This window comes from Phycodurus eques, chromosome 3 (assembly GCF_024500275.1).
Source record: "Phycodurus eques isolate BA_2022a chromosome 3, UOR_Pequ_1.1, whole genome shotgun sequence".
In the NCBI taxonomy this organism is placed as follows: Eukaryota; Metazoa; Chordata; class Actinopteri; order Syngnathiformes; family Syngnathidae; genus Phycodurus; species Phycodurus eques.
Genome location: NC_084527.1, coordinates 11,653,845 through 11,681,378, shown reverse-complemented (window position 1 = coordinate 11,681,378; position 27,534 = coordinate 11,653,845). Strand labels below are relative to the sequence as shown.

General features: G+C 41.0%; 1 protein-coding gene across 5 annotated transcripts in view; it reads right to left on the bottom strand.

Moving 5' to 3' along the window:
• Positions 1-428: 428 nt before the first annotated feature.
• Positions 429-27,534, bottom strand: part of cltcl1 (clathrin, heavy chain-like 1) — a 33,281-nt gene continuing 6,175 nt past the window's right edge. The window contains exons 2-32 of one of the 5 annotated variants that reach the window (XM_061672059.1): positions 21,947-22,154; positions 19,684-19,952; positions 19,328-19,489; positions 19,050-19,163; positions 18,790-18,963; positions 18,510-18,707; positions 16,514-16,714; positions 16,223-16,375; positions 16,010-16,132; positions 15,069-15,206; positions 14,830-14,994; positions 14,525-14,705; positions 14,277-14,440; positions 14,058-14,183; positions 13,634-13,776; positions 13,211-13,445; positions 12,897-13,019; positions 12,655-12,800; positions 12,380-12,563; positions 11,455-11,647; positions 11,211-11,368; positions 10,960-11,124; positions 10,585-10,860; positions 7,939-8,088; positions 7,733-7,864; positions 7,553-7,663; positions 6,671-6,841; positions 6,371-6,592; positions 5,582-5,608; positions 4,071-4,146; positions 429-1,692 (exon numbers count right to left, since the gene is read on the bottom strand). In XM_061672059.1, the coding sequence (XP_061528043.1) occupies positions 1,568-1,692; positions 4,071-4,146; positions 5,582-5,608; positions 6,371-6,592; positions 6,671-6,841; positions 7,553-7,663; positions 7,733-7,864; positions 7,939-8,088; positions 10,585-10,860; positions 10,960-11,124; positions 11,211-11,368; positions 11,455-11,647; positions 12,380-12,563; positions 12,655-12,800; positions 12,897-13,019; positions 13,211-13,445; positions 13,634-13,776; positions 14,058-14,183; positions 14,277-14,440; positions 14,525-14,705; positions 14,830-14,994; positions 15,069-15,206; positions 16,010-16,132; positions 16,223-16,375; positions 16,514-16,714; positions 18,510-18,707; positions 18,790-18,963; positions 19,050-19,163; positions 19,328-19,489; positions 19,684-19,952; positions 21,947-22,154 (5,013 nt within the window). In that variant the 3' untranslated portion in view covers positions 429-1,567. Of the gene's footprint in view, positions 1,693-4,070; positions 4,147-5,581; positions 5,609-5,923; positions 6,009-6,370; positions 6,593-6,670; positions 6,842-7,552; positions 7,664-7,732; positions 7,865-7,938; positions 8,089-10,584; positions 10,861-10,959; positions 11,125-11,210; positions 11,369-11,454; positions 11,648-12,379; positions 12,564-12,654; positions 12,801-12,896; positions 13,020-13,210; positions 13,446-13,633; positions 13,777-14,057; positions 14,184-14,276; positions 14,441-14,524; positions 14,706-14,829; positions 14,995-15,068; positions 15,207-16,009; positions 16,133-16,222; positions 16,376-16,513; positions 16,715-18,509; positions 18,708-18,789; positions 18,964-19,049; positions 19,164-19,327; positions 19,490-19,683; positions 19,953-21,946; positions 22,155-27,534 lie in introns of those variants that run through there. The other 4 variants (XM_061672060.1, XM_061672061.1, XM_061672062.1 and 1 more) reach the window with 4 other exon arrangements.

The window sequence follows — 27,534 nt, the reverse complement described above, 5'->3', positions numbered from 1 at the left end:
CTCTCCCCTAGAGATACGTGAGAAGCTCGGTCATCCGGTAGGATCTCAGATTAGAGCCGCTGCTCCTCCACATCGAGAGGAGCCAGATGAGGTGGCTGGGGCATCTGATTCGGATGCCTCCCGGGTGAGGTGTTCTGGGCACGTCCCACCGGGAGGAGACCCCGGGGACGACCCAGGACACGCTGGAGAGACTACATCCTTCGGCTGGCCTGGCAACGCCGCTGGAAGAGCTGGATGAAGTGGCTGGGGAGAGGGAATTCTGGGCGTCCCTGCTAAAGCTACTGCCGCTGCGACCCGACCTCGGATATGCGGTAGAAAATGGATGGATGAACCGTTAACACCCAGACGTTAATTAATAAGGTCACAAATAACATTCTTGTGCAGATGAGCGCAGTTTATAAGGTGCATGAAATAAACCACCAAAAACCTGCCACAAAAGCATTTAATAACTGCTGTTTTTAGCCTTTTGTCTGTTTTCTTACAAAAATCATTGTTTTTCAGACTACAATGACACTATAGACAATACATATGGTGTTTCATAATATTCTTAGATTAGTATTTCAATATATCTTAAATTATACATTGCTTTCAATACAATGATTATTGTTGACCCAACTGGCACCAGGACACCAGCAAATATTTCTCCTCCTCCTCTGTCCGATGCCAAATGTTATTTTAGTCACTTGAAAAAGTTCCATTGGACATACAATTAATACTTGATCTACTTAAAGTGAAACATGAAAATTGTGCTCCTGCTTGCAGCATTATAGTTTGGCAGCACATGCACAGACTGCAGCACATAGCATGTATTTTAAAACAATTTCATTCTCTTGTTTTTCCTCCTCATGAAACTCTGTATGTTAATTGATCAGGATACAGACCGCTGGATCCCAGGAAAGGGATTTGCAGCTGGAGGGAGTTGAAATGTTGTCAAGTGTCTTATGGTTGGTTGTGTGACGAGTCTCTCACAGGCTTTGAAGCTGACCAACACACACACACACACACACACACACACACACACACACACACACACACACACACACACACACAAACAGACAATGGTCGCAACACATTACCAGCACAGGCTTGCCTGATAATTTGTTTGAGAGGAGAAAAGAAAGCAACTGCACGGTATCAGTCTCTCAACCCAGAGCACTGTGGGATTCAACATGAGCCAGTTTCCCCTCCTCCCTCACTGCATATATAAGGCTGTAGAGTCGTGCTTTGGAAGAACAGGGGAGTCCCCTTCTGCTCCGCAGCACAGTGTCATCATCATAAAACCAAGACCGGACATGTAACAGCAACAGGGCAGGGGTGAGGTCATGCTCTGCAGTTCAGTGCACTGTGATGTTCAAATGGGGAACGGAATTGAGTAGGACGAGGTTTGATACAGTCCCTTGGTAATAGCGAGGATCTGGGTCGGGAGCAAGGAGGAGCGGTTATTGCAGTTTCAGTGAAGTAGCGTGGCGCCTGCTTGCAGGTGAGGTTTCAGTTCAAAGACTCAGACCGGCTCGGTTCCGTGAGGGTGAGCTCCGAAGTGTGTGCGACGGGTAGGTCAGCTGTTCCTCTACATGGGGAAGCCGTACGGCGGCTGGGCAGGGTAACCTGTGGCGTTGACTGGGTAGCTATAGCCTGGATAACCCGGCTGGGGAGTCACTGGAGCAGGAGAGCCGGTCAGCATCAGCTGCTGGCCTGAACACACAAACACACAATGTCATGTACTTATTACAGTTATCTTATATCAAATAGTGGCATCGCTCTCACACAGTGTTTTCCAACTTGTATTCATCAAAAGCATCCACTTTACATGAGAAAAATCTCACAGAACACCACCTATCAAAAATGGGACGAAAAAGGAAATACTAACCAATACTAAATTTTTCATGTATAATACGTACCCCCCAAAGTTGACCTTAAAATTCTGGAAAACCTATGTAAACTGCATTTTTAGAATGCATGATTTTGCTTCTACCCATATGATCAAAACAGGGAGTATTACCTGTATTTTGTTAGGTTAAGCACTTTATTTGAACGTAATACTTTATTTTTTTTATTTACTTGCTCTTATTTTGAAATTCACAGCCCTACATTTATTTAGTAAATTAGAAAACACACATTTGTGTTCATATGTTGGATTATCCAGGCAGAATTTGTAAGATGGGTGCAATTCTTTTAAGAAAACATGAAGGACCCAGCGAAACATTAAATTTTATTTTAATGGGGTTCTAATTAAATGGTCAACCATTTCAGAAAAGCATTATCATTAAACAAAACATAACCATAAAGAAATGAATGATGGTTGTTGTTTAGTCATCAGACATATTAAAAAATAAATAAATAAATAAAACATTTACAAATTCTGCCAGCCTATGAGCACAACCGTACATAAAAGCAGTCATATGTACGCCTGTCATATTGGACATGGAAGTGTACAGCTTTTTCATAACTACTAGATGGTGGCATACATTTATAAAATGTGAAAGTTTTTTTCCCCATTTGCCCCTATACCCATGTATAATCCACACTACTAACTTTTGACCCAAAAAAATTGGGGCGGGGGGGAATGCGCATTATACACACGAGATATTATGGTACATAGTTTCAATTTACTCAGAAATTGAAATCTGGGCCTGATTAATTGGACACAAAGGTGATAAACTCACAGAAAGCCAAGACCTATTCTGTTGTATGAATGGCAACAGGCGGGTTATACTTCTGCCACCGAAACAAAAAACTTTTAATTGTTCATATCTTCAACAAAGATATATTTGCGATGAATAATAGTTTCCAGAAAAATTAACTGCAACTGGTTAATTTTCGCAGCACAGTGACGACTGGTTAGAGCGTCTGCCTCACGGTTCTGAGGACCGGGGTTCAATCCCCGGCCCGCCTGTGTGGAGTTTGCATGTTCTCCCCGTGCCTGCGTGGGTTTTCTCAAGGCACTCCGGTTTCCTCCCACATCCCAAAAACATGCATGGTAGGTTAATTGACAACTCTAAATTGCCCATAGGTGTGAATGTGAGTGCGAATGGTTGTTTGTTTGTATGTGCCCTGCAATTGGCTGGCAACCAGTTCAGGGTGTGCCCCGCCTCCTGCCCAATGATAGCTGGGATAGGCTGCAGCATGCCCGCGACCCTAGTGAGGAGAAGCGGCTCAGAAAATGGATGGATCATTTTCCACAGCAGCCCTGATGAGCTCTCTCAGAACATTGCTCTAATAGATGCGGTACCTCAATTTTCTTGTGTTGTACTTATGAAAACACCTCGTTTCAAATTGACAGAGTTAAGAAAACTGTGACAGAGACTTGGTTCTGGAGCTCGAATGGATTAATTCTATTGCGTTTCATTTTATTGGGGAGAAAAATTGCTTCAGTTCATGAACTAAGTCTTGGAACAAATTAGGTTTGTGAATTGGATTCCACTGGACAATCAAACACTTTACATCAAGTAAATCCCCTGTATTCTCAGCAGCTAAAGGGTGTTAGAAATGAAAAAAAAAACAACTTTTTGCCATATTTGTTAAAATCTGTCAATATGAGTAAAATGATCTGGAAAAAAAGACCCCTCTCTGGCCCCATCTTGTGCCTCTAATTTGATTTGCAAGATACCACCGCGCTCAAGGAAAAACAATCAGAACCTAGACGAGGTGTTAATCATTTGTTGTGCACTCACAGGCACACTCATAGCAGGGACACGCTAAAGGCCTCGCCCTGACCTGTTACCTTGGCCTTCAGGAGCTTTGCTGAAACTATGGCGGAATATCCACCTACGGAAAAGTAAAAAATGCCCATCCCTCATTTGCCAACAACTGGGCATAAGCTTAGCAAACAGAAGCAGAGCGAAGGGACCTGAGGCAGCTGTGAGGATTCAGAAACGATGAAGAATTAGCAACATCTTTGCTCGACATTTAGATTTTTTTTGCACACTCAAACATAAAACTTCAAACCGATAACATTTAGTGTTATAGCAACACAGCATTACTTGTTTACAGTGCTAATGCCATGTTATTATTCCTAACGCTGATATTTAGTTGAAGCTCAATTAGCAATGTTGAGAAAGTGGCACGCCTACCGAACACCATCGACTGAGGCTCAGTCACCTCCTCTTCAGTTTGCCTCTGGCTTTCAGCTGTCTCCAGTTTGTCCACCTAAGGGCACCACAGAGCAGTATTCAGTTCGGAAGCCCCTTAAATCCAACCATGTGCCTATGCAAACAATTATACCAAGATATGGAAATGGAAATAATAATTTGCACAAACTGCACAAGATACAGTCCAACCACACTGCAAACTACATCCACAATAATAAACATACTAAGTAATACTATTATCACGTTGACAACCAAAGCCAAGAATTATCATCTTTGAAACAGCAGAATGTTTGCCTGCCTCCACTGACATTTAATCAAATTAATATAGAATAAGAATATTAACCATACAACATTTGGAGTTAGCGTTTAACCCTGTACACAGTTCTGTCCTTATTTTAACCTTGAGTTAGAGAAACAAAAAACAAACTCAGGGATGTTTCACATGTCTGCCATGAGGCCGATCCCTGGGTCTCAATATACCATCACACTCATTAGTCCCCATATGATAGGGAATTATTATACACACATTTAGCAGCATCACAGTTGAGGAGTTAGAGAGCTGAGAGGTACAGTCAAACTGTTAGGACAGAACAGGCTAATCCTGCTCTTGAAAAGCTGGAGGACGGTGTGAAGGCTTCAGTTCCAAACATCAACACACACAAAAATGGAAATTATTGCAGTTACTTCCTTTCAACACATGATACTTTGTAACATCAGCAACTACAGACACCCAAATGTTGATAGTGACTGTTTTAATGACCAACTGGGCAAGCCATCATACATAATGCAGTTAGTTATTGATTGATTTAATCTGCTTCAGGGTTAACTGTCACCGAATCTTTTATTAACTGTTGAGATATTTTTACATTCTTAATAACCTCTTGCTAATAGGGATGCATCGATACCAGTACCAGGAGATACTGTATCTCTGTACAGTATCAGTAATTGTAAAATTCTCAGATATTGTACGCACCAATACCACATCACTTGCCTGACATACTGTACATGTTTTACCAGCGTTAATCCTTTGATGGTGTCTGAAGTGAGCTCTTGCGAGATTTGCCGACATCTCACGTGAGCAACTTTGGACACATTCATCCAAACAACATGGGTCGCTTTTGTGCAATTGTACAACTAATCTGGCCGTTTAAATTTGTAGGCAACCAAGCAACTGGACTGTACTATCCATCCATCCATTTTCTATAGCCCTCATAGCAGCTGAGCTGGAGTCTAACCCATCTGATTTTGGACCAGAGGTGGGTTACACCCTGGACTGGTCGCCAGCCAATCGTCACTGCACTAATAACTGGACAACTGCTGTTTTGTTGCTGAAGCGGAACAAAAGCCAACACACTTACTATCACGACCAGTTATGCCTTAGTCGCTCTACAGTCCATGCTATGTTACTACATCAGAGACCTAAGGGATTATGGAGCAGTTACAACAGGAGCAGACAGAACACACAAGAGAAACATAAAAAGAGGGCCAGAGACCGTCACCTTCGTTGCAAATTCATCAACCTGGAAAAAAGAAACCCAAAAGATATGACCTCAAATGTCTACAATTTGAAACAGCGGTACTTCAACTTGTGAGTGACCCGACTTGCGATTTTTTTGGAGATACAAGCCATCACCTGGCTGTCTTGAGTTGCGAGCAAACATTTGAGTTAGCGCTAGAAGGTGGGAGTGCACTTCAAGACAAGCAGCAGATAGTAAACAAGTGCTTGCTTTTAGCTGTGTTCTGCCACTCCCAGTTGAAGTTTAAATATAAAACAGACAATTATACATTGTGTATTTAACATAAGTACATAACTGTGAAAAACGACTAATACGTACTGCAGCTTACTGAGTCAGTTGTAAAACGTATTATACTGCCCTCTGGTGGTCAAGGTGCACACGCCAGAAGGAGCACTGTGTGGAGCTGGAACAGATTAATGGCATTTCTATATATTTCAATGAGGAAAGGATTTGGGAAACGAGTGTTTTGAGTCACAAGCATGGTCATGCAACACAAAGTCGTAAAATCAAGGCACCACTCTTTAATATAATGTATATTCCCATTGAAGGGATGATTTCATAAGCCTTAACAGATGCGGTCAATACCCACAATCCATTTCTCGCTTGAAGAGACAGGTTTCTATAAGAAATGCTTCTAAAAAAAATAAGCCATTAAGTACAATATGCAGTAAAAATGCAATAAAACGGGGAAACATGATTTCACTTGAGAAAATACACTAGGTCATGATTGTAAGACCAATTTAAACACTTCAATTGGGCGCTAACCTTTGTAAGGTACTCCCTCATGACCTGGATGAAGTATGGCATGGCAAAGTCCACGATGTTGTGCCTCCAGGCCAGCTCCAGCACCACATCAGGGTGTAGCAGGTCGTAGGATGCGAAGAGGCAGGCGGCAAAGCACTCGTTTTTGCCCTCCTCAAGGAACCACTGCAGCAGGGTCTCTGCGAGCTCCGCATCCTTGGACTCTGCAGCGAACAGCATTGCATCCTGTGAAAGATGTACAAGCGATCAGTTAGTTACTCATCACACCACGCCATCGGTGAGGAGGCAACACTATCATCTTACCTTGTAGAGTTTGTCCTTCTTGCAGAGCTCCACACTCTGTCTCCAGCGATTGTTGCCCTTGTACAGATAAGCAGCGATGCGTCTAAACTCAATCAGCTGGTGTTTTTCTAACCTCTGGGCGAGGTCGATGGTGTCAAAATTGTCATAGGCATCGATGGATGCTCTCAGGCCCTGTAGAAAGAGAGAAAGAAATATTTAGCGCAGAATAGCTACTAATTGAATCTTGCACATCATTGTAACTGTAGACCATCTCGTGACGTGAAAAGTTGGATCCCCTAAACAGGTATTACATGGAAAATTGAGTCGAGTTGAGTGTCGAGTCCTCGATTTACAATCAAGTTCCATTCCAAAGCGAGGTAACCCAAATTTTTACGTCAGAAAGCGCCGTAGTTGATCAGTAGCAAAATCATAATTACACTAAATATATGTATGAAAAACACCAGGCCATAAATATAAAATAACCACATGAAAAACTAAGTATCAGGGGTAACTTACCATTCCCGCTGCGCAAACTAGTTCATTGTGCACCGTTCCAAAATGTCATGATTACAACATATATATTTGTATGAAAAACACTTTGAGCCATAAATACAATGCAATCAAATGAAAAACAGTAAGTACGGCTGTAACTGAACAAGGGGACAACCTCAGATTTTTTTGTTGTCGAGAGTATGGTGATGATGTTCAAGTCCACGTTGCCTAATCAATGACGTCATTAATACATTTTTTGTTGTAACCAGTGTTGTTTACACGAAATGATTTTGTTGATGCCCCTTTTTTCACGATGAGAATGTGACGCTGACAAGCAAAACAAGGCTCTTTGATGACAAAATGTGTGTGAGGTTTTAATGACAAGTTTTAGAAAAATAGGGGCTAAAAGACCTGGTAGTCCTCCTCCTCTGTCAGCAGGTTGTTGAGGGCTTCATTGACAGACTTATTATTGTGATTCTGGACAGACCTCAGGTACGGCTTAACTAGCTTCAGCTGATTCATCTGGTGGGGGAAAAACAAAAGACGCATTGCAATAACAGAGAATTTTTAAATGTGAGATCTGTCCATTACCTTGGTAATAAAGTTAACCGCTCGATTGTGATCCAAGCGTGGAGACAGAATAGTCAGCAGGTCGTTGAGTAAAAGAGGTTTGTAATCGAGGTAGAAGGAAAGAGCTTTATAGTACAGCTCCACATTGGCCACCTAAAGAAATACAAGTAATGTTCACCCAAAAGTCGAGAAAAGGAAAAGTCCAATGTAGCCACGCAGCATTTTACCTTAGCGATAATGTCTTTGAAAAGGCCTTCTTTCCACGCGTCGGTAGGATGATACATCATTGTGATGACGGCGTTGTCATACTCCTCGTACTTATCGTAAAGGAACACCAGCTCAGCCCATAAGTGGGACTGTTCTGCTGCACGCAGGACCTAGTGAGCAAAAAGAGAGGGAAAATGGAGCAGATACAGTCCATTCCAAAGAAACTTAATATTTCTGCCTCCAAGAAACAAACAGAACACTGAGGCAGCTCGAAAACCCCTTTTTGAATGATACAATTCGAAGTTTGGAGTTGGCCTCTAACTTGGAGCATAAATAGTTGAGTTTCCACACCAAAATCCTAGGCTAGTTCCGTCCTAACTAAGCCTTGTTGCATGAACTGATGAGAGGCGAAACGTCTTCTAAGACAACCGGAACAGTCCAATTGTGATCGATTTCAATGCCCTGAGAATGAAATAACCTAGATGAATGCATATGTCGGCATTAAGACTGCAATGATTCTGTGTTCCTCCATTCTACATACAGCCACAAGCTCACAGTGCTACCAAGTCAATATAATTCATATTATTACTATTTTTTAAGTTAATTTAATAAAACGTAAGCTTAGACTGACGATACACTACTTCAGTAAGCCTCCGCCAACTGCTTGTCATGGGACAAAATGTTTCCGGTATGTCCCATGTTGCCGTCGCTGGCTGAAAGTAATCCACCTATACGGGGGTTTACTTTCCCTTTCACTACTTACACTAGTCTGTGACGCAGTAAAGTGTCTGTCCAACAAGGCAACACAGTCCGTGTACATCTACGTGGGTCAGAGAGTCACTGCTACCACAGTTGTGGATTAACAGAGCAGTTAGCTGTGCATCGTTAGCCTCGGCTAGTCCGATCTGCTCACCGGGAAGGGACAGGAATGAGGGCAGCAAGCGGCGCAAAGTCAGAAAGTCCATCTTCGTCCCCAATGTTGTGTCCAACAACATGAGTACGACGACTGTGTGCCACTGGTACTTTATTCCAACTCACTACTATTGTGCGCATTCCATAATATGCCTTTTGCAACACTGCCGTAACACCTGTAGTGTAGCGTAGTGTTGTGGTGTAATGTAGTCAATGTAGTGTAGTGTGTACTTTGTGCACACTGCTGTTAACCTGGCTGCACAAAGAGCGCTGGGCTGTCGTGACTGCTTTGAGACAGCAAGAGAAAAGTTGTGTTGAGTTTTTACATATTTTGTTATTTAATTTCTGGTTTGCAGCACAGATAGGAAGTCTGTTACGGTGTTAACTCAATGTTTACATTGATGCAGTTTGTGGCTCGGACAGCAATATTGCTTCCTAAACTCCACAGTGTTGTTTAGTTACTTTAAACGGTAACTATTTTGTTAGAGAAAAGTTTTTTTTTTTTTTTTTACTATTTAGTTATGTAATTTCTGGTTTACAGCACAGACCACAGACTATTATTATTATATATATTTTTACAATCATGTATAATTAAGTGTCCTATATATATATATATATATATATATATATATATATATATATATATATATATAAAAAAATCACAAATCTCTTCTTTTAATCCCCCTCAACACCGAATCATGTATTGGACCGTGGGTCAGAAATCATGATACATGAAATCGTGTATCGTTACAGCCCTAACGGGCATGTCATAGGAGTGGTGTTATATCACCATAATAATGAAATATTTTTGAGTTTGTATATAGAGGAGAGATTATTGTTTTTGAACACTCAACTGATACACCTAAACAATCTAAAGTAGGGTTGGGCAAACATTTGTGCTCAAAGGCAAGCTTTGATTTTAAAAACAAAAGACACGGGCCAGGTAATTAATAGGTGTACAAAAAAAACTTAAAATGGGTATGAAAATCTGTAGTTTATTTTAATAATAAATTATTCTGAGTTTTTATATTATTTATAGATAAATTACCCATTGAAAACAAAATCTTAACTGTATATGCATTATTGTTCATTTTGCTAATATTCCGTCCATTTTTAAAAATTGTCTTAAAACATGTTTTTATTTATATATACTTTGTTTCAGCTGTTTAAGTATTCTATAAAGTTGAGTTACAAATGTATTTTTTTTTCTTTAGAATAAATTAACCAAGTATTTAATTAGATTAAAAAAATACATTTGAATTGACCAATTTTTAAGAATAAACAGCAACAACAATTATTACAGGTCTCTTGATCATGTAAATGTTCAGTGGGCCAGATTAAATTTGCCCACCCTTGATTTGAAGGTATTCTATACTAAAATTTTGCAGATGTTGCTTATTACTAAACTAATAATATGTTCATTATTTTACTTTTAGCCGTTTTCATTGATGGAGCACAGCACTTCATTATACCGAGTGCTGTTTCTAATACAAGTTGTATTTTGATTCTCAAGTAGTTAGTCGAGGTGGGAAATACGGTATTTTAGAAATGCTTTTCAGTATGGTGCAGAGCAGTGACTAACTACAATGTAAAACGTATACAACAACACTGATGGGAGTGTTATTACTCAAAACTGAGCATTTTTTTCTTGATACAGCTATAGTACTGGATCTCATTTAGATCTAACTAATGAACCATCTGTTGAGCGTGTGAGTATACAGCATCAGTATCCTTGTTTGTGGTGATGTTCCCACCTTCGGAATGTTGACTCTGGACCAGAAGAGCTCCAGGTGCTCTCTCATCTTTTCTGGCTTGAATTTTGAATAGAGAATGGCGAGCTCAGTGAACATGCCCATGTGTGCCCGGTCCAGGCCCAGCGCCGCCTCTAGCAGCCCGATCAGCTCCTCAAAGTAGCCGCGATCCTGGTAGTAGCTAATCAGGTCCTCCAGCTCGTCGGCGTGGATGACGATGTGGAGGCCACAGATTTGCGCCAGACGGAATTCCTCACCATCCACGCATGCAAAACAAACCTGGTGGAATAATGGAGGAAGGAAAGGTGCATTAGACCAAACAGGACATACAGGGAATGGCAGAAGAAAGAGTGGCTTGCTTCTTGGTGTGCCAGTTACCTCTTTCCAAGTGCGTGTGCTGTTGGCTTTCCTGGCACTGTCTACAGCGGCCTGGTACTCCCCCAGGTGAACAAGTGTGGATGCCAGCCGGGCAAAGTTTGACACGTTGTTGTACAAGAGCTTAGCGGCCTCGTACATTCCCTCCTCGTAACATCTATCTCCCACCTGAGGAGGGACAGAATAGCCAGATACACTAGTTAGTATGGTGACTGTGCATCCTTGTTCAGCCACTAAAGTTTTGTTTATCTTACTTGCTGGATGTGAGCATTGTTGGGCCCGCTGACAAACTCCTCCAACTCAGCCAAACGGTTTGTTTTAGCCAAAGCAAAGATCAGCTCCGTCTCCACGTAGGATTCCCGCGCTTTCTTCCGAGCCATTTGGAGGAATTTGACCAAATCTTCCCAGTTGTCTGCAAAACAACGGCTTAGTTAAAGATTAGTGCTTATCAACACAGGCTGAGGAGCTGAAAAGTTGCACTGAAAATCAGTGGCTTACTATTTTTGCTGGCCGCACTGACCACCTCCATGTAGGCTGACGGGTCCACTGCTTTAATATAGGAGTCAATGGCCTCCTTGACCAGGTCTCGTTGGAGCTGAGCCCGGGCTAACTGGCTCCATACTGCTGGCTCATTGCATCGCTCAGCAAACTCATAGGCCCGATCCAAGTTTCCTATATGTTCTATTAATACCTAAGAGCGAGCAGGGGAGTGTATATAGAGCAATAATAACCAAAGTAAATATATATAACAGAAAAGCAAAGAAAAGGTTTAAAAAGACCACAAGGCTATACCATAGTTGTTGTTCCTGACAAAAACAACTATTAAATGAGCATGTCTGTATAAATAAAGAAGCAAAGAAGCTGATGCATTTGTTCATACAGCAATTAGATTAATGCAAATGTATGTTGCATTCCAGAAAACTGGAAAATGGACCATTTATTATGTTTGACTAGTAAAAAAACATTGTAACACCACTCTTCCTACTCGCAAATTGGGGGCAAATCGATGTCCTCAAAGCTCTCAGAGAATAAGAAATCTTTGTCATGCAACAAATGGTTCCTTCCACTGTAAATGTCAAATAATAATAATTTAGTATAATATTGATTATACTAGCTATCAGAATTGATCAAAATCTTTTCTTCATGGAAATTAATGTAAAATATATGTTACTATATTTAGCACTAAATGCTGAAATCAGTCCAATAAATCAAACGCCCCTTCATGATACATTACATATGTGACACCAGCGTAATACTGCAAGGTAACGCAAGAGCAGGTATGCATGTCATGGTAGAGACGCACAATTTTGAAGTTGAGATTTTTATGAAAAAAAAAAAAAAAAGGATGTATGCAAAACAATATTGTTTTAAAATTATGACATGAAGTGCAAGTGCATATGCATTTGTAATGCCATCTCTATACCTGTATGGCGGACGTATTGACATCAAACTTCTTAAATATGGCAAAAGCCTCCTCGAAGAGCTCATTGCTGATAGCAATATTAGCGATGTCCGGCGCATCGTAGTTGTCCAGCCTATTGACGTACTCCATCACACGCGTACGGTCCGCCTTGATGGCGGTCAAAATCAGCAGGTTCTGAAGGTTTCTGTGGAAAGGCACAAAATAAAGCTGTTTTTTTTGTTAAGAATAAATCATGATGGTCAAATGATTAAAATGTGGCACTAAGTCATCTAAACCTGTGTTCACTGAAAACAGAGTTGTCAAGTACGATCTTCTCCAGAAGTTCGATCAACTCATTGGGCAGGTCAGCGGTCATGAATGCCTTGACAGTCACCGACACCTCCTCTGGGTCTTGGGTCTCCGACAACGCAGTTTGTACCACCTGAAATGAACAAAGCAAACTAACATTAAGTTAATAAAGCTAACAATAAATAAGAACCTGAGAGAATGAGAGAAAATGTGAGTGAGAGAAAATGACCTGATCAATGAGTGGCCTCCTGTAGGGATTGTTCTCTTCCAACACATTGGCCCAAAGTTCTGGGTCTTTCCGTCGCACCAAATAGCGAGCCTCGCTTTTAAATAAGGAGTTTTCATTGCAGACCTACAAAATTCAAAGTCATACAGCTTTTTGACATTTAATATATTCCATGCATTGACTTGCCTGTTTATTAGGTGACTGTAATCATACTGAGTTTAAGCTAATTTATTTATCCCTTATTTATACTAATGAATGTTCCGAATACTTTGATCCACTCTAATTATATGTGTGGCAATTTAATTTGAGATCCTCACTTTGATGAGGTCCATGTCACACTGCCCTCTCTCATAAGCCACGCAGGCAAGATGGGGGTCCCTCTTCTCACAGTAGCGTCCCACCACAGCGCTGTCGTAGAAGGTGTTCTCTTTCAGGAAACGTTCAGGTGTGTTGTTGCTGTCAATGTAAATCTTGGCCAGAGCGTTGTGGGTGGCTGGCTCCTCGCAGCCCTCGTGGATACGTGATTCCAACAATGGCAAGAGGAGTTTTAACCTAGATAGAAGAAAAAAAAATCTCTGTCATGAAATGTGCTGATGTACCACAGGGAGGCAGTGTTGTGACTTTGTGTTATACAGTCATTGATGAGATGTAGGCAAAGTAGATTTTGATTTTTTTTTTAACTTATACTATGTGGCATGAATAAAAGAAAACTAAAACTACTTTGGCTGCTTCTTTCTTACCTGTTTCTTTTCTCCACCTCCTCCACAAGCTCGTCTGTGGAAAATTGCCCTCTGACCACCATAATCAAGTTCTTGATGACATCCTCAGTACAGTCCACATCCAATAGGCCACCTATCACCACTGGTAATCGACTAGGGTTAACCTGAAAAACATAATTGAGTTGCATTTATGGGAAGGACGGAAAACGAATCATTACACATAATTACTATAACATGCAAGAAATTCTCATTTATAGATGATCACAATGTTTACCATTAGGCATTTTCCAATAGTTCATGATATTACAGTACTGTACACAGAAACATTGCACATTTCAAAAGGCTATATGGATTCAGTAAAATTACATAAAGACAAGATGAAGCCTTTGTGTGGCAACGTCAACATCTAACAGCCAAATGCAACCTGGAAATGACAGTGACTTACTTTCTGTACATATATTTCAATGTATTTCTGTAGAGTGTTGCGGTAGAGGTAGAGTACCAGGTCGTGGACAAAGTCAAACCGGTCACATACAATAATGAGAGGAAGCTGGTCTGTCAGCTTGGCTTCCTAGCAAGGGAAGAAACAGTGTTCCTTTGTGAATAAAAACATCACACATTTATTGAGCCATAATGGAATAAAATGATGGGAGGAATGTTTCACCTTGAGGAAATTTTTAACCCTCTCCGGGTCGTAACAGTTGCTCTCTCTGCAGATCCTCTCAACTTCTTTGATCTGTCCAGTCTTGCAGGCTGCCTGGATGTACTTGAAGTGAACGTCAGGTTCCTGACTAAAATTCACAATCGAGCCGAGGAAGTAAAACAAACCTTGAATAGAAGGAGGAGAGGAAGTAATGACCTCGGCAGCACTGGCTATTGAAGCAGACACACACACTTGTTTGGGACACCTACCCTCGTAACTCTTGAAGGACTCAAAGAGCTCCACGAGTGCCTGAGTTCCCAGCTGCTCGTGATACTTTGACGCTACCTGCACACAGAGCTGGAGGTTCTGTCTGATGTTAGCTGACAGCATGGCTCTTAAACACTCCAACGAGTCCTCAACTGACAAAGAGCCAAAGAAGTTCAGCAGCCACTTTAAGGAAAATCAGGAAAAGAGAGGGGGAACATGAGACAGTTAAACAGCTGGAAAGGAAGACTATTTCACACATCATCTAAAAAAGTAACAAAACATGATGACACTCCCTCTCAAGGAGTACCTCAGGATTGAGCAGATGTGTGTGCACCACAGCTCGCTTGATATCATAAAGGTCAGTGTAGTGTTCGAGAGCTCTCTGCAGAAGGCCCGCCTTCTCGCACAGCTGAGCAACATGGGCACGATCGTAGTGTGTGAACATCTGGTTCCCCAGGATCGCATCTGCCACCTAAAAGGTTGTCGCACACTTGTTCAAACAAATGACCAAACCTCAAAGTGTCTGTTTTCTGTGTGAATGTTGACCTGTGGCGCATGTATGAGGTTCATCTCAAGCAGACGTGTCTGCAAGTGTCCTTCAGCTGGGCGGTTATTCTTTAAAGCATCCAACAGGAAGGAGGTACACTGCTGGATCAGGCTGCCTTCCATGAACACATCCACAATCTACAATCAACAATCAGAAAGCAAAGAGGTTAGTTAGAAAGCAGATGCCACCTGTGTTAGGGACTATGGCTGGGAGATGTGGCCTAAAATTCATATCACCGAATAAATTTAATCCCTTCACTCTAACGCTCCATATTGTTATAATGGAAGTTTTTATTGGCACTCTTTTGACCTAATAGGCTCGTACTGATTTGTAACATATTGATTCATTTCCGCTTTTCAGATGCGTTGTGTGTGTTTACTGTGTAGCAGTTGGATTATTTTATCTCTAGACCCTTTATCAATTTACCTGCTCATTCGCTGTGGATAGTTGATTACTCTTTGCTATAACACAGTTCCAGGCAGACTTATGTTAAAAGCATACTGTACCATTTTAGCACTTATTCTGGTGTTTTATTTTCACACTGAGGCAGATACGATGACATCATCAACAATTGGTATTGGGATTAGTTTGTAGACTTGAAATCTCTATACCATAGGCCAAATTTATACTGTCTATCACATATACGGCACGCCCCTTTTAGAAACCACAACAGATCTTGAGAGAACCACCAGAAATCAATTAGGTGGGGAAGTCTGGAACTAAGCAAAGTGGTGGCGTGACTTGAAAAAGGAGGATAAGGTTTACGGAGTCACTGAATTCCTGGCATTGCTGCCACATCTGGAATACCACATATGGCGGCTGACACACTGGCTACTTTGTGTGTTTTCATGCATGTGTGAGGGTAATTGTGCAGATGTGTTTACACACACAGAAAAAAAAAAAGGGCAAGGCTATTTGCATGGGTGATGACATGCGTTACCTGGTTGATGTTGGCCAGCGGCTCTTCATCCTGGACCAGCATCTGAGCAAATTGCAGTCCCTGGTCTGGGTTGACACGCATCACATTTCTCAGCAAAAACACCCAATCGGGGGTGTAGCCAACCTGTGGAGGTTCATTTTACAATTCAAATATTGAATACCATTGGATGTGTACCTAATGAAATTACAGATAATAGAGGCAGTTAATTGTTACCTTTTTGGCATACAGGACTATCTTCTGGAACTGGCCGGTCTCTGCAAAGCACTGAATGACCTTGTTCGGGACATTAGCTCTGAGGTACACACTAAGAGCCAGGGTCGGGTCAGACGCCTTCACCAGATCCCCCAGCTCCTCTGAGCACTCCAGCTATAATACAGGCATTTAGCAGTCAAGTCAAGCCACTACAAACAACCAGAGCATCTCCAGTTGCCTGACAAGATACAGAAAAGAAGAGATGGCAATATATTTTGACCTACAACCACCCTTATGTAATTTAAGTCTTACCTTGTCCTCCTTCAGCCACTTCTCCAGCAGTTGCTTGCGGCCCTGCTGCAGGACAGGCCTGCATAACTCCAGGGATTCGAATTTGTTAAGCTGACCCTGGTCCAACAGAATACCAAAGTACTGCAACAGTGGAGATGCCTGACCTGGTTGGGCCGGGACACTCTGAAACTTACGGATAGTCTCGGCAGTCCGCAGAATGCCCTGAGTCAGGCGCAGAAGAATTGGGGAGGTATTGTGGGAAAGATGGAAGAAGGAAAAAAGAAACTTCACTGTAAACATGAAATTTAAATCCCATAAACTGAATGCGGTGTTTCTCAATCCTAAAGCGGCCATCTTACATTACAAAAATCTCAGGGCACACCCCTGACAAATATGTTACAAAAAGTATGAATACTAAAAATTATGCTGTCTCAATTACCTCACATATGTACTTCCTCAGTGTGAAATCTGGGCCCGTTTAATTGAACACCAAGCTGGCACACTCGCAGGAAGCCATGACTATTTCTGTTGTATGAATGGCAACAGTTGGATACACAGGTTTACGGTACCTTCTGCCATCTCATGAAAAAGTATTTAATTATTTTGCCTGTCACTATATGTCACTGGTATATTCTGTAGATGAACAAATATTTTTTTTTAAATTATTAAATATAATAATAATCTAATCACTTCCAATTTCTTGAAACTTACTAGCGATAAAACTGAATTTCTCCTCACCGGAATCAAAATCACCTTATACAAAGGAGACAGCTCTACTATTACAATTAAGAAAGTCCTCAGTCTCTCATTCCCTTCGGGTTAAAAGTATGGGTCTCATCCTCGACAGCTCTCTCGTTCCACTCCTATTTAAATAACATTAACCAGTCATCTTACATTCACCTACACAATATCAACCGGCTCCATCCCTACCTCGCCCCCCACACTACCGCAATTGTTGTCTCCCACAGTCTCGTCACTTCCCTCATCGACTACTGGAATTGTCTTCTTTTTGATCTTCCTCAAAAATCGCCAATCAAAAATCAGCTGGATCAAAACTCTGCAGCCCGCCTGATTACCAAAACATATCAGTACCACCATACGACCCTCATCTTACAACAACTTGACTGGCTCCCTGTTACATACCAAATTCAATTCAAAATTCTTTTACACATATTTATGAGCCTGGAAATTCATATGCTTGGTCCTTTTTATCTGTTCGACCTCCATATCACTTCCGTTCGCTCCCTCTGATCCTCCTCCTCTCCAACTTACTGCGAAGCCCCTTGTTCGCCTTCGCACAATGGGAAGCAGAGCTTAGAACTTTCTGCCACCTGCCATCCATAACATCGACTCTTTTCCTCTTTTCAAAACCAGACACACCTCACCTATTGATGGCTTCCTACTTCCTTTCCTGAAGCTGCAATTCTACTGTCATTTATTGTGTGCATGTATATGTGTGTACATTTATGTTCATGCATAGTTACATAATTTTATTCATTTTCTGTTCTACGCTGTGTATCTTTGGTCGCAGATATCTGCGTGAGAAGCTGTCCTTGTGATGAAAATGAACAAAAAATCATGACTTCCCTCACTCATAAACACCTTCAGTCCATCCTGATAATCTCTAAAACTCAGAACCTTGCCAAATATCCAGCTCTGACAAAATGTCATAAAAGCAAAAAAATTAAAAAATAAATTTAAAAAAAAGCATGATTTTTCTTTATATATTCAGGATGTTTTTGCTGGATGTTCATATTCAGAATTTGTACCACTCTGACTGATCTTTTTATAGAGCAACGTATTTTATTATACAAGGTATTATTGAGTTTAAGTTGATTTATTTTGTAATAATATTGTATTGTGTCTGTTTCGATTGCCATTTATGTTCAAAGACATTTCATTTTGGTTTGTTCAGTAAATGTTTGTCCTGTTCAGCCCACTACCTAAAGTGTGCTGTTAATGTTGGCCCCCCTGTGCGTTTGTTTTGAGTTTGGCACCCCCAAAATTCTTGACCAACCTTGGGTGCTGACGCTGCAACCTTTGCCGCCTCTGAATAACTTCCCTGGGCAAACATCGTGTTAAACTTCCTGGCAAAAAGCTCCTCAGCACCAGCAAGGTTGGACCTCACAGCCATCCTTAAAGCCAGGTCTGGGTTCTGGAGGACGTTCGTTGCGTAGTTGACAATGTTTTCTTCTTCAACACTTACTGACAACACCTAGAAGGAAATAACAGAAACACTACAGACTTAAGCAGGATGATCATAAGTGTTTTCTGAGCATAGGCTTGTTTCCTTTCACCTGTCCCTTCTTGTTGACTCCGATGATTCCGGAGCTGGCTTCATGAGGCGATGTGACAAAGATGGTCTCAGCACTGATTCTGTTCATGTAGATGCACACTCCTGTCTCCAGGTCGTACAGATGAATGTAACCGTACTTGGTAATTAAATATATGACACCGTGTTTACTTCCAATCTGAGGGCAACACAAAAAAGGAGACCAATGAACGCTATCAGGTCACCCTACACATACCCTCTGAATTGCAGGGGTCCTTGACATACCTGCATAGCTACAGGAAAGTCTGTCTGGGCCTCTGGAGGGAAAAACACATCTACTGCTTTCTTTGCAAATGGCTGGTTTCCTGCAGCTGGCTGACCCACTTCAATGATGTGCAGCTGGATGAATTTGCAACACATTAAAATAAGATCACAATTGCACAAAAAGCACAGTAAAGAAAATGTGCTTGCACATAAACAGTGCCATGTTTTTATGCTGCGAAACAAACCCATCGTTTGTCATACGCTCAATACATCTTTGTGCAATGTTTAGAGGTCCTCACCTTCCCACCCGCCTGTGAGCGCACAGCAAAGCAGAAGAGGGTGGACGGACTAGCGTTCCCCTCCACTTTGAACTCCCCGAATGCAGCAGCATGACCTTCTATTGGCTGGGACACTTTTCTCTCCACGGAATACAGCTGCATTGCCCCAACCACACGGTTTTGCTGCAACAACAAGCGGGAAAAAACATCAAGCAAATGTGGAAAATTGCTGAATCTCCTCTTACAGCCCTTTCAAATTTCGTGGATGCCTTGACTTATGAGTTTAATTTGTTCCATGACCAGGCTTGTAACCCAAAACATTTGTATCTCAAATAATCTTTCCTCACTGAAATGAATGTAAATTTCATTAGTAGTACCTGCGCAGAAATCCCTATCAGCAGCAGCCACTTCTGTTGTTCGTCAGTTCTGTAGTTAATGATCTGACATCCTGCCAGACTGGCGTGCCGATCAAATACTTTGTTTGGTTGGGAATCACCCTCCATGCTCCAGTGATAGACCGCAGTGTCCGTCACTAAGGCAACTGTATTTACAGATATCCACTTCCAGAACATGACCTCCTCAGTCATAGAGTGAGCCTTCATCTTGCTTTTCATCTCAATGTTAAAGATCTGCAGCGTCTTTGCAGCTGTGGGGAGAACAGTAAAGGATGTTAATAACCAGGCAGCAGTCAGAAATGTATGTTATTTCCAAACAAAACAGGTAAATGTGTGTTTGTATTCTATCTGAATAAATGTTCATGTTTAACAACAATTAGCTTTTGATGTGATTACAGTTTTACTTCACAGAACTACTTTTTATGTGAGGATTTAAAAGTTTATATTTGTCAAAAAGCAAAAACTGGAAAGATAACTAACAACTGTTTTATGATATATATATATATATATATATATATATATATATGTTGTTTTTCCATTTCCCGAAGCAGGTCACTTCCTAAAGCACTACAAAAGCTGATAATACATTGTCCTTTGTACAATAGTCCCTGCTCCTTCTAAAAGTGTGACTCATTACTTTTACTGTGCCTTAATTATGTGTCCCTCACGGTCTGTGTGTTTGTTTGTTTTTTATGTTTTTGACTATGTGACCTTCACTACTTATATTGTCTGCTGCTGTTGCTCTGGTGAGTCAGAGACAAATTTAGACTGCTGTGGGCAATAAAGAGCTGCTGTAATTAATTGTGTCACTGACAGTTTAGCGGTTCATGCACCTGAATTCCATGCAGGCAGTGAGTTCGTGTAAATGGTTGTTTGTATGTGCTCAGGGACTGGCGACAAGTCCAGGGTGTAGTCTTCCTTTTACATGAAAATGGAAAATGGATGTATTGACGATGTGTTGAATATGGTGAGTCCTGACACATAAAATACAGTGTCTGAGCTAACTCATCATGCTTCATGATTTTTTACTTTATAATTTAGATGATGAATTGGCTTAGGGTGTTTATAAGCTTGTAGCTTCAGCCAGCCATATGGAATATGTAGCCTTTGAAGATGGTATTTTCTATGTGATCATAATACTGTTTGAAATAAATTCATTCATTCATTCATGGTAAACTACTGGAGATTTTTGTTTTAGTTTTTATCAGCATGGTGACCTTAAATACTGCAGAGACAATATCACTCACAAACAGAGATTAGCAAAACAATGGAAAAAAACAAATTAAATTGCATTCTAGAAGCAGAACTTGTCCGGGCAGCATTAATCCACTCAATATAAAAATGTCAAGAAACACTCGAGAGTAGGCAACAAATTCCATTTATAACTGAATTGACCGACCACTCAGGTGAGGTCATATATGCTTCAGATGACTGCTAGTGTTGTGGCAGTGTGACAAGTGTTTTGGGTGTATAATATATCTGATAATGCATACCAAACATTCACTCTAGCAGCACACACCAGGTCATGCTCACACAAGTCGAGTTCTCACAAAAGATCAGTGCCAGTAGGTTAAGTTGAGGCAATGTACAGCCCGTGCGTGTGTGTGTGTCTTTCCGAAACAGTTGTTTGCCTTTTAATTGATTGGAAGCCAAAATAGCTCTGTGAACTCGGGAAAGGTATTTTGGAAGCTTTTATGAGTCAGCCACGCCTACTGTATCATCACAACAGAGCGCCAGGCGGGTGGGCAGACAGATAGCAACTCACCGTCTGAGAAATGACAGAAAGCCAGGGAGAGAAAGCAAAACAAAACAAAAAATGTCAGTCAGATAAGAAAGAGGAGACCCAAACAGATGAAAAGGGAGAGGCTAAACAAGAACATATTATGCCCAGAGAGAGGGAGAGAGGAGCGTTACAGGCAAAACATCCTTATTAGTGCTTATGCTTGCACTCAGTGTGGCACATAATCAATTTGCACAACCAATTTTGTACAATCGGCCTCCAGAACTGAGTGTACTCAGCGTCAATCTTGATTTAGTTTCTGACATTAATGACATTAGAACAGTTATGGCATGACTTTGACATTCCCATGTCAATAAATAATGAGAAGATTAATCTGTGCAAACTAAAGCTAAAAATATATTGTGAGTAACATGCAGAGATCATGATTCTGAAAAGAAATAGATATATTGAAATAGATGTCATATCCAATGGGCAATGGTGCAGCAAACTAAATGGGATGCTCACCTTTCAGGGCGATGACCTTGCTGGTGGGGTTCATGATGGCGCTGTCAGCGGATATGGGTCGCCTGATAGGGTTGGAGGGGTCCGACAGGTCCACAATGACCACCTGGTTCTGCTCGCCCACTTTCTCCCTGATGCAGATGAACTTGTCTGATTCCATGGTCAGATAGCTGAACCCAATGTTGGCTGGATTCACACCCAGGTTCTGCAACTAAAGGCAAAAAACATCAGTGAATGTAGTGCCTCAATTGCAAACATAATGACAACGTTTGATTAGGTATGACTATAAACAGAAATTATTGTAAATTACCAGGTAATCTATGTTTTGTAACAAATGTACAAATCTGTAACAGTAAATCATTAGGGATGCACCGATACAACCTTTTTCAGAATGAGCACGAGTACATGTACTAACATTTGAGTACTCGCCAGCAGCAAGTACTGATACTTTAAAATGTCATTACGTCTTGCAATTGTGATGCGTTTTATATTAATCAAATATTGTTCAAAAAATTTTTTTTCTTGAACATGGCACGTTTCTCTCAAATATAACACTTTAGAGTAACAAATTGCATTACTGATATTTTAACATCTCACTGCACTTTTTTTCTAACAGTCAAACAACTGAGTTCAATGTAACAAGCCATTTCATTTATGTGGTGCCTCAGTCTGAACACTATGCACGCTATGTCAAAGGAGTACACACAATAGATGAGACAAAGAAATAAGAAATGAAGAACAATCATTTTCAAGGATGCTTGGTATTAATGCATGACACCTTCTTTCGTCATTTCCAGCTAAAATAAATAAATAAATAATCCGCCAAATACAAATAACCAATACCCATCTGCCTAATAATATATGAAAACAAAAGTTTATTTAGCAATACAAAACTCATTTCTAATACTGTATTCTGAACTAAGGCAAAATAGGATATTGGAGAAAATGAACCGGGAGCTTTTAATGTTGCTTTAACCACAAAAGAGCTTTTGGAGAGTTACACTTCAGCAACACCAAGTTGCATAAAACTCAACCCCTCGACAACTTCGGAGGCAGTAAGTCAGTTTTACAGGAACATTCCAAAAATAGTTGTTTGCTGTGCAGTAACGTATGAGGTGTTGCATTACATGAATCCATGGAACAATAGACCCAATAAACATGTTGCCTACCACAATGCTCAGCTATAAATCTGTAGGAGTGAGTCTTTTGAGAACAATGGCAAATAGCCGATTCACATGCAAACACATAGTATTATCTAAAACCTTTTGAAAGTGACATTTTGTTGGCCTAAAAGGAAATTTTCCGTTTAACTGCACGAAACACATGAGGACATTCCCTTCATCGATAGCTAAGTGCACTCGGTTAATCTAATTCTATCCATCCTTTTTCTGTACCGCTTGACCCTCACAAGGGTCGCGGGCGTGCTGGAGCCTATCCCAGCTATCTTCGGGCGAGGGGTTGGGTAGACCCTGAACTGGTCTCCAGCCAATCGCAGGGCTTAATCTAATTAATTAAAAAAAAAAATAATAATAATTCCATGAACACTATTTTTGCACACATTGTTAAAAGAACTGAACGCTCTCCTTCTGATGACCAACTGACTACATTATGCAGTCTGAGGCAAGCGGAGAGGAATCCTCATGACAAAGACTGTGCTGTCTCGCAACTGGTTGGTTGAGTGAGCCACTACAAGGCTACACACATTTAAAACTGGAGTGAATCTGATTTACATAAGGCAAGTTTGAATTTCCTTTACACTGACCTTTAGATTGACAGCTGAACACACAGTTTGCACCCTTAGGGCATATTAACATGAAAACAGTCTTATAATGTTACATAGTATAATGTAACAGTGTAGTCTTCACATATCTGTCGATTACTTTGATTATTTATGTTTCTAGCAACTTTCAATTGCTACTCTATTAAATTTCCTAAATGACATGAATACTTTTACTAGTTACATTTCCCCTAACCATCTTCATTATTCGCTCGTACAAAATAAAATATGAAGAAATTGTTTGTTGCCTGCGGCACGGTGGACGACTGGTTAGAGCATCAGCCTCACAGTTCTGAGGAACCGGGTTCAATCCCCGGTCCCGCCTGTTTGGAGTTTGCATGTTCTCCCCGTGCCTGCGTGGGTTTTCTCCGGGCACTCCGGTTTCCTCTCACATCCCAAAAACATTCATTATTTGGAGACTCTAAATTGCCCGTAGGTGTGAGTGCGAATGGTTGTTTGTTTGTATGTGCCTTGCGATTGGCTGGCAACCAGTTCAGGGTGTACCCCACTTCCTGCCGGATGACAGCTGGGATAGGCTCCAGCATGCCCGCGACCTTAATGAGGAGAAGCGGCTCAGAAAATGGATGGATGTTTGTTGCCTGAAGCGCGGAGCCCAAAGCGGAATAGTCCTGCCTCTACTGATGTAGTAGGGGTAGCAAAAAGGCGAGGTCATGAAAATGAGATATAGGTAATCTTAAAGTCTTTACACGGAGGCACTGTTAGCGTGTCTTTTTCTCTCTGTCGCTCCTTCGGCTTGAGGCCAGCAGACACCAGCTTTGCCTGATGGTCAGTCTTACTTCGCTCATTAGCTAACATATAGAGTTTTAATTACTGTACACTACTGAAGTAAACTAAATACCAACAAATATAATGAAATAAAAACATAAATATTACAATTCAAACCCCTTACTTTTTGAGGAATATTTTTACTTCCAATTCTTAAGTATATTTCATATCAGAAAATTAATTTTGATACTAGTAACTGATGGCATAATGGTAAACTGGCTTGACTTTAGTGCAGGCAGCATGGCTTCAGTTTCCACTTAAAGATGGTGTGATGGTCATCCGTCTCTATATGTGCCCTGATATTGACTGGCGACCAGTCCAGGGTGTAGTGTGTTTTTCGCCCAAAGTCAGCTGGTTTGGGCTCCAGCTCACCTGCGACGCTGAACAGAATAAGCGGCATGGAAAATGGATGGATGAAAGGGACTTTTTATACTCAAGTATAGCAAATGTTAGATAATTATAAAACATTTTTTCAAGTGATAGGCTATAAGGTGACATGCCCCTTCCACCAAAGGTTTTTTTTTTTTTAAGTATATTTGTAACTTTACTCAAGTACCGGTATTGCTTTCAGATATTTTATACAAGATGGCGAAAACTGACTGAAAGCACTATATAATGCATGGAATTGGGACAAGTAGTTTGCGATTTAACTTTGGAATGAAACTGTGTTTTGAATATTCTTTGTGTGTATGTTTATGGACTTAGAATTTGACGAATATGAGAAATGCAGCACCGTTGGATAACACCATATTTTAAAATATGTGTCCAATATATAGTCCCAGCAATAAAGTTAGGGGCTTACACCACCATGGTGCTCAATTGTTGTTTTGTCTGTGACAAATTCAAGCATGCCCAAAAAATTTGAACATGGGAATAATAATGGTGACATGTTATTTTCTTTAACTTCCACTTTGAGACTATTTTCAAATCACAGAAAGTTAGGCAGGAAGCTCATGCAACTATAGCACGAGAAGGCTGAATTGGAGCAGCACTAGGAGCATGAGTTCGAGGTCAACAAACTCATTAAAAAGATCAAGAAATTGTTCTTGTGTAAACACTCCAACGCACTGTTAAACAACCCCATTAAGAATTTTATTTTTTTTTAAAGTATCCATCTTCTCACTGAGGACTTATTGTGCAACATGGGGGAGTACAAGCAATGTGCTCCTTGAAAAGCCAAGGAGAAAACCTGAGGGAGGATTACAGCCATATGCTGCAACTCCCTTGGAGTGCCAAAACGATCTGCGAGAGGAGGAGGGAAGCAATAAGGATAGCAGATAACATGAATAGACAGAATACAACCCAGTATCCTGGTAAGAGTGATGGGGGGATACTTGAAGGGGTTTACTAAGAAAAAAGGATGCTGCAGTGTTAAATCCCAGTAAGAACAGTTATTTGGTAACCAAACGGTTTAGGGTGGAGTGAGTGACTCACTATAAGAAACACCCCCTGGCACCCCTGTCACCTACCACAACCTCTCTTCCCAGACCAAAAATCACAGCTCAGCTACCACATCCAAAGTTGCAAGTGACCCACCCTCACACATGCATACACATGTTGGACCTTCCCATTTCAGCAGCTGCATTTACCAAACCCAAGCTACAAAAAAACAAATGCAGAACAACTTAACAACGTTGACGGTATCTGGTGAGTCACTGGACAGAATTGGGTGGATGCGTTGCTGACGCATCACATCAGCTCCGGACGCTTGAGTGCGTGAGGAGCTGAAACAAACAACTGAGACGGAACTGTATATAGCAAATTGTTTTGCAGAAGTTACAGGTTTTTAAAAACATTTTTTTTTGTGTGTGTGGGGAGGCAACCCCCATTTTTCACAGAAAACCTATTGGCGGTATATCCCCGCTTACTGGGGAATTCTTAGGGTTTAAAAAAAAAAAAATTCTATGCAATTTTAATGGGGGTAAATTTTTCACAGATTTTCGCTATTCATGGTTGGGCTCGGATCCTATCCCCCACGAAAAGCTGGGGTCCACTGTATTTCCAGTTTTGTGATTGGGGCTTCTCTTTACAGTATTAAATCTGTTTTAACTTGGCATGGTGGTCTAAAATGGATTTACGCTTTTCAAATACATTTCTAGCAGTCAGTGGAAATCCTTATTAAAAGCATGGTGTTGATTGCAAACACGGTTTCATTAGTTGTTTAGCTACACAGGTCTAACAGCACGCGAACAGAACACAGGGAATCTCTATTGAAAAGTCAACAACATCATAAAGTGGACTTATGAGGTTGTCGTCAGACAGTGCCACTGTGTTTCTTGTTTACAGATATCAATTATCACCATCCAACCACAGTGGAAATGAAAGCCACATCATGGTTTACTGGTCCAAACCATACTGTGACAAACTAAATTGTACTATAGGAATTGGTGGAAGTTTATCTTATTATGTTTTCATTGTAGTGCTCACCCTAGAATACTAGGGTATTTAAGCAGCAACTAGTTAATAGAAGAGCTAAGAAAATTTCCTTTTAATTTTGGATGAGATTCAGGGCATGTCCTTATTGCTTAACTGTCAGCAAAGGTGTGTATGAAAAGTATTTTGGCATCCATCATAAGAAAATAATCTTTGCTGGATTTCATGTCTGAGAGAACGCTGGAGCCATTTGAAGTCCAAATTAGTGTATGAATGGCTTTCCACACATCTGTGATTGAGTTAGGTGACTGGACACAGATGCTCTTTAACATCACAGTTCATTCACAGGCATGTCTTGTTAGACACATGCGTGATGTAATCAACGTTTCCTCCACATCCTGAGGAGGAGAACCCGGATGCGATTTGCTGACCTCGTCTGTATATCACATCCACTGAATTGACAAAGGGGGCACGGTTCCATCAGTGTAGATGCGTAGCAGCAGTTTTAGCAGCCACAAGAGCAGCAGGTTGGTTTGGGTCTCATTCAAATTGACACAGGCGGTTTGGACCCGGAGGACATTTTATGCTTTGTGCAAAGAAATCCAGCAGCAAAGCCACATTAACCTCAGTTGACTGTCATGTTAGCAAGGGCTTC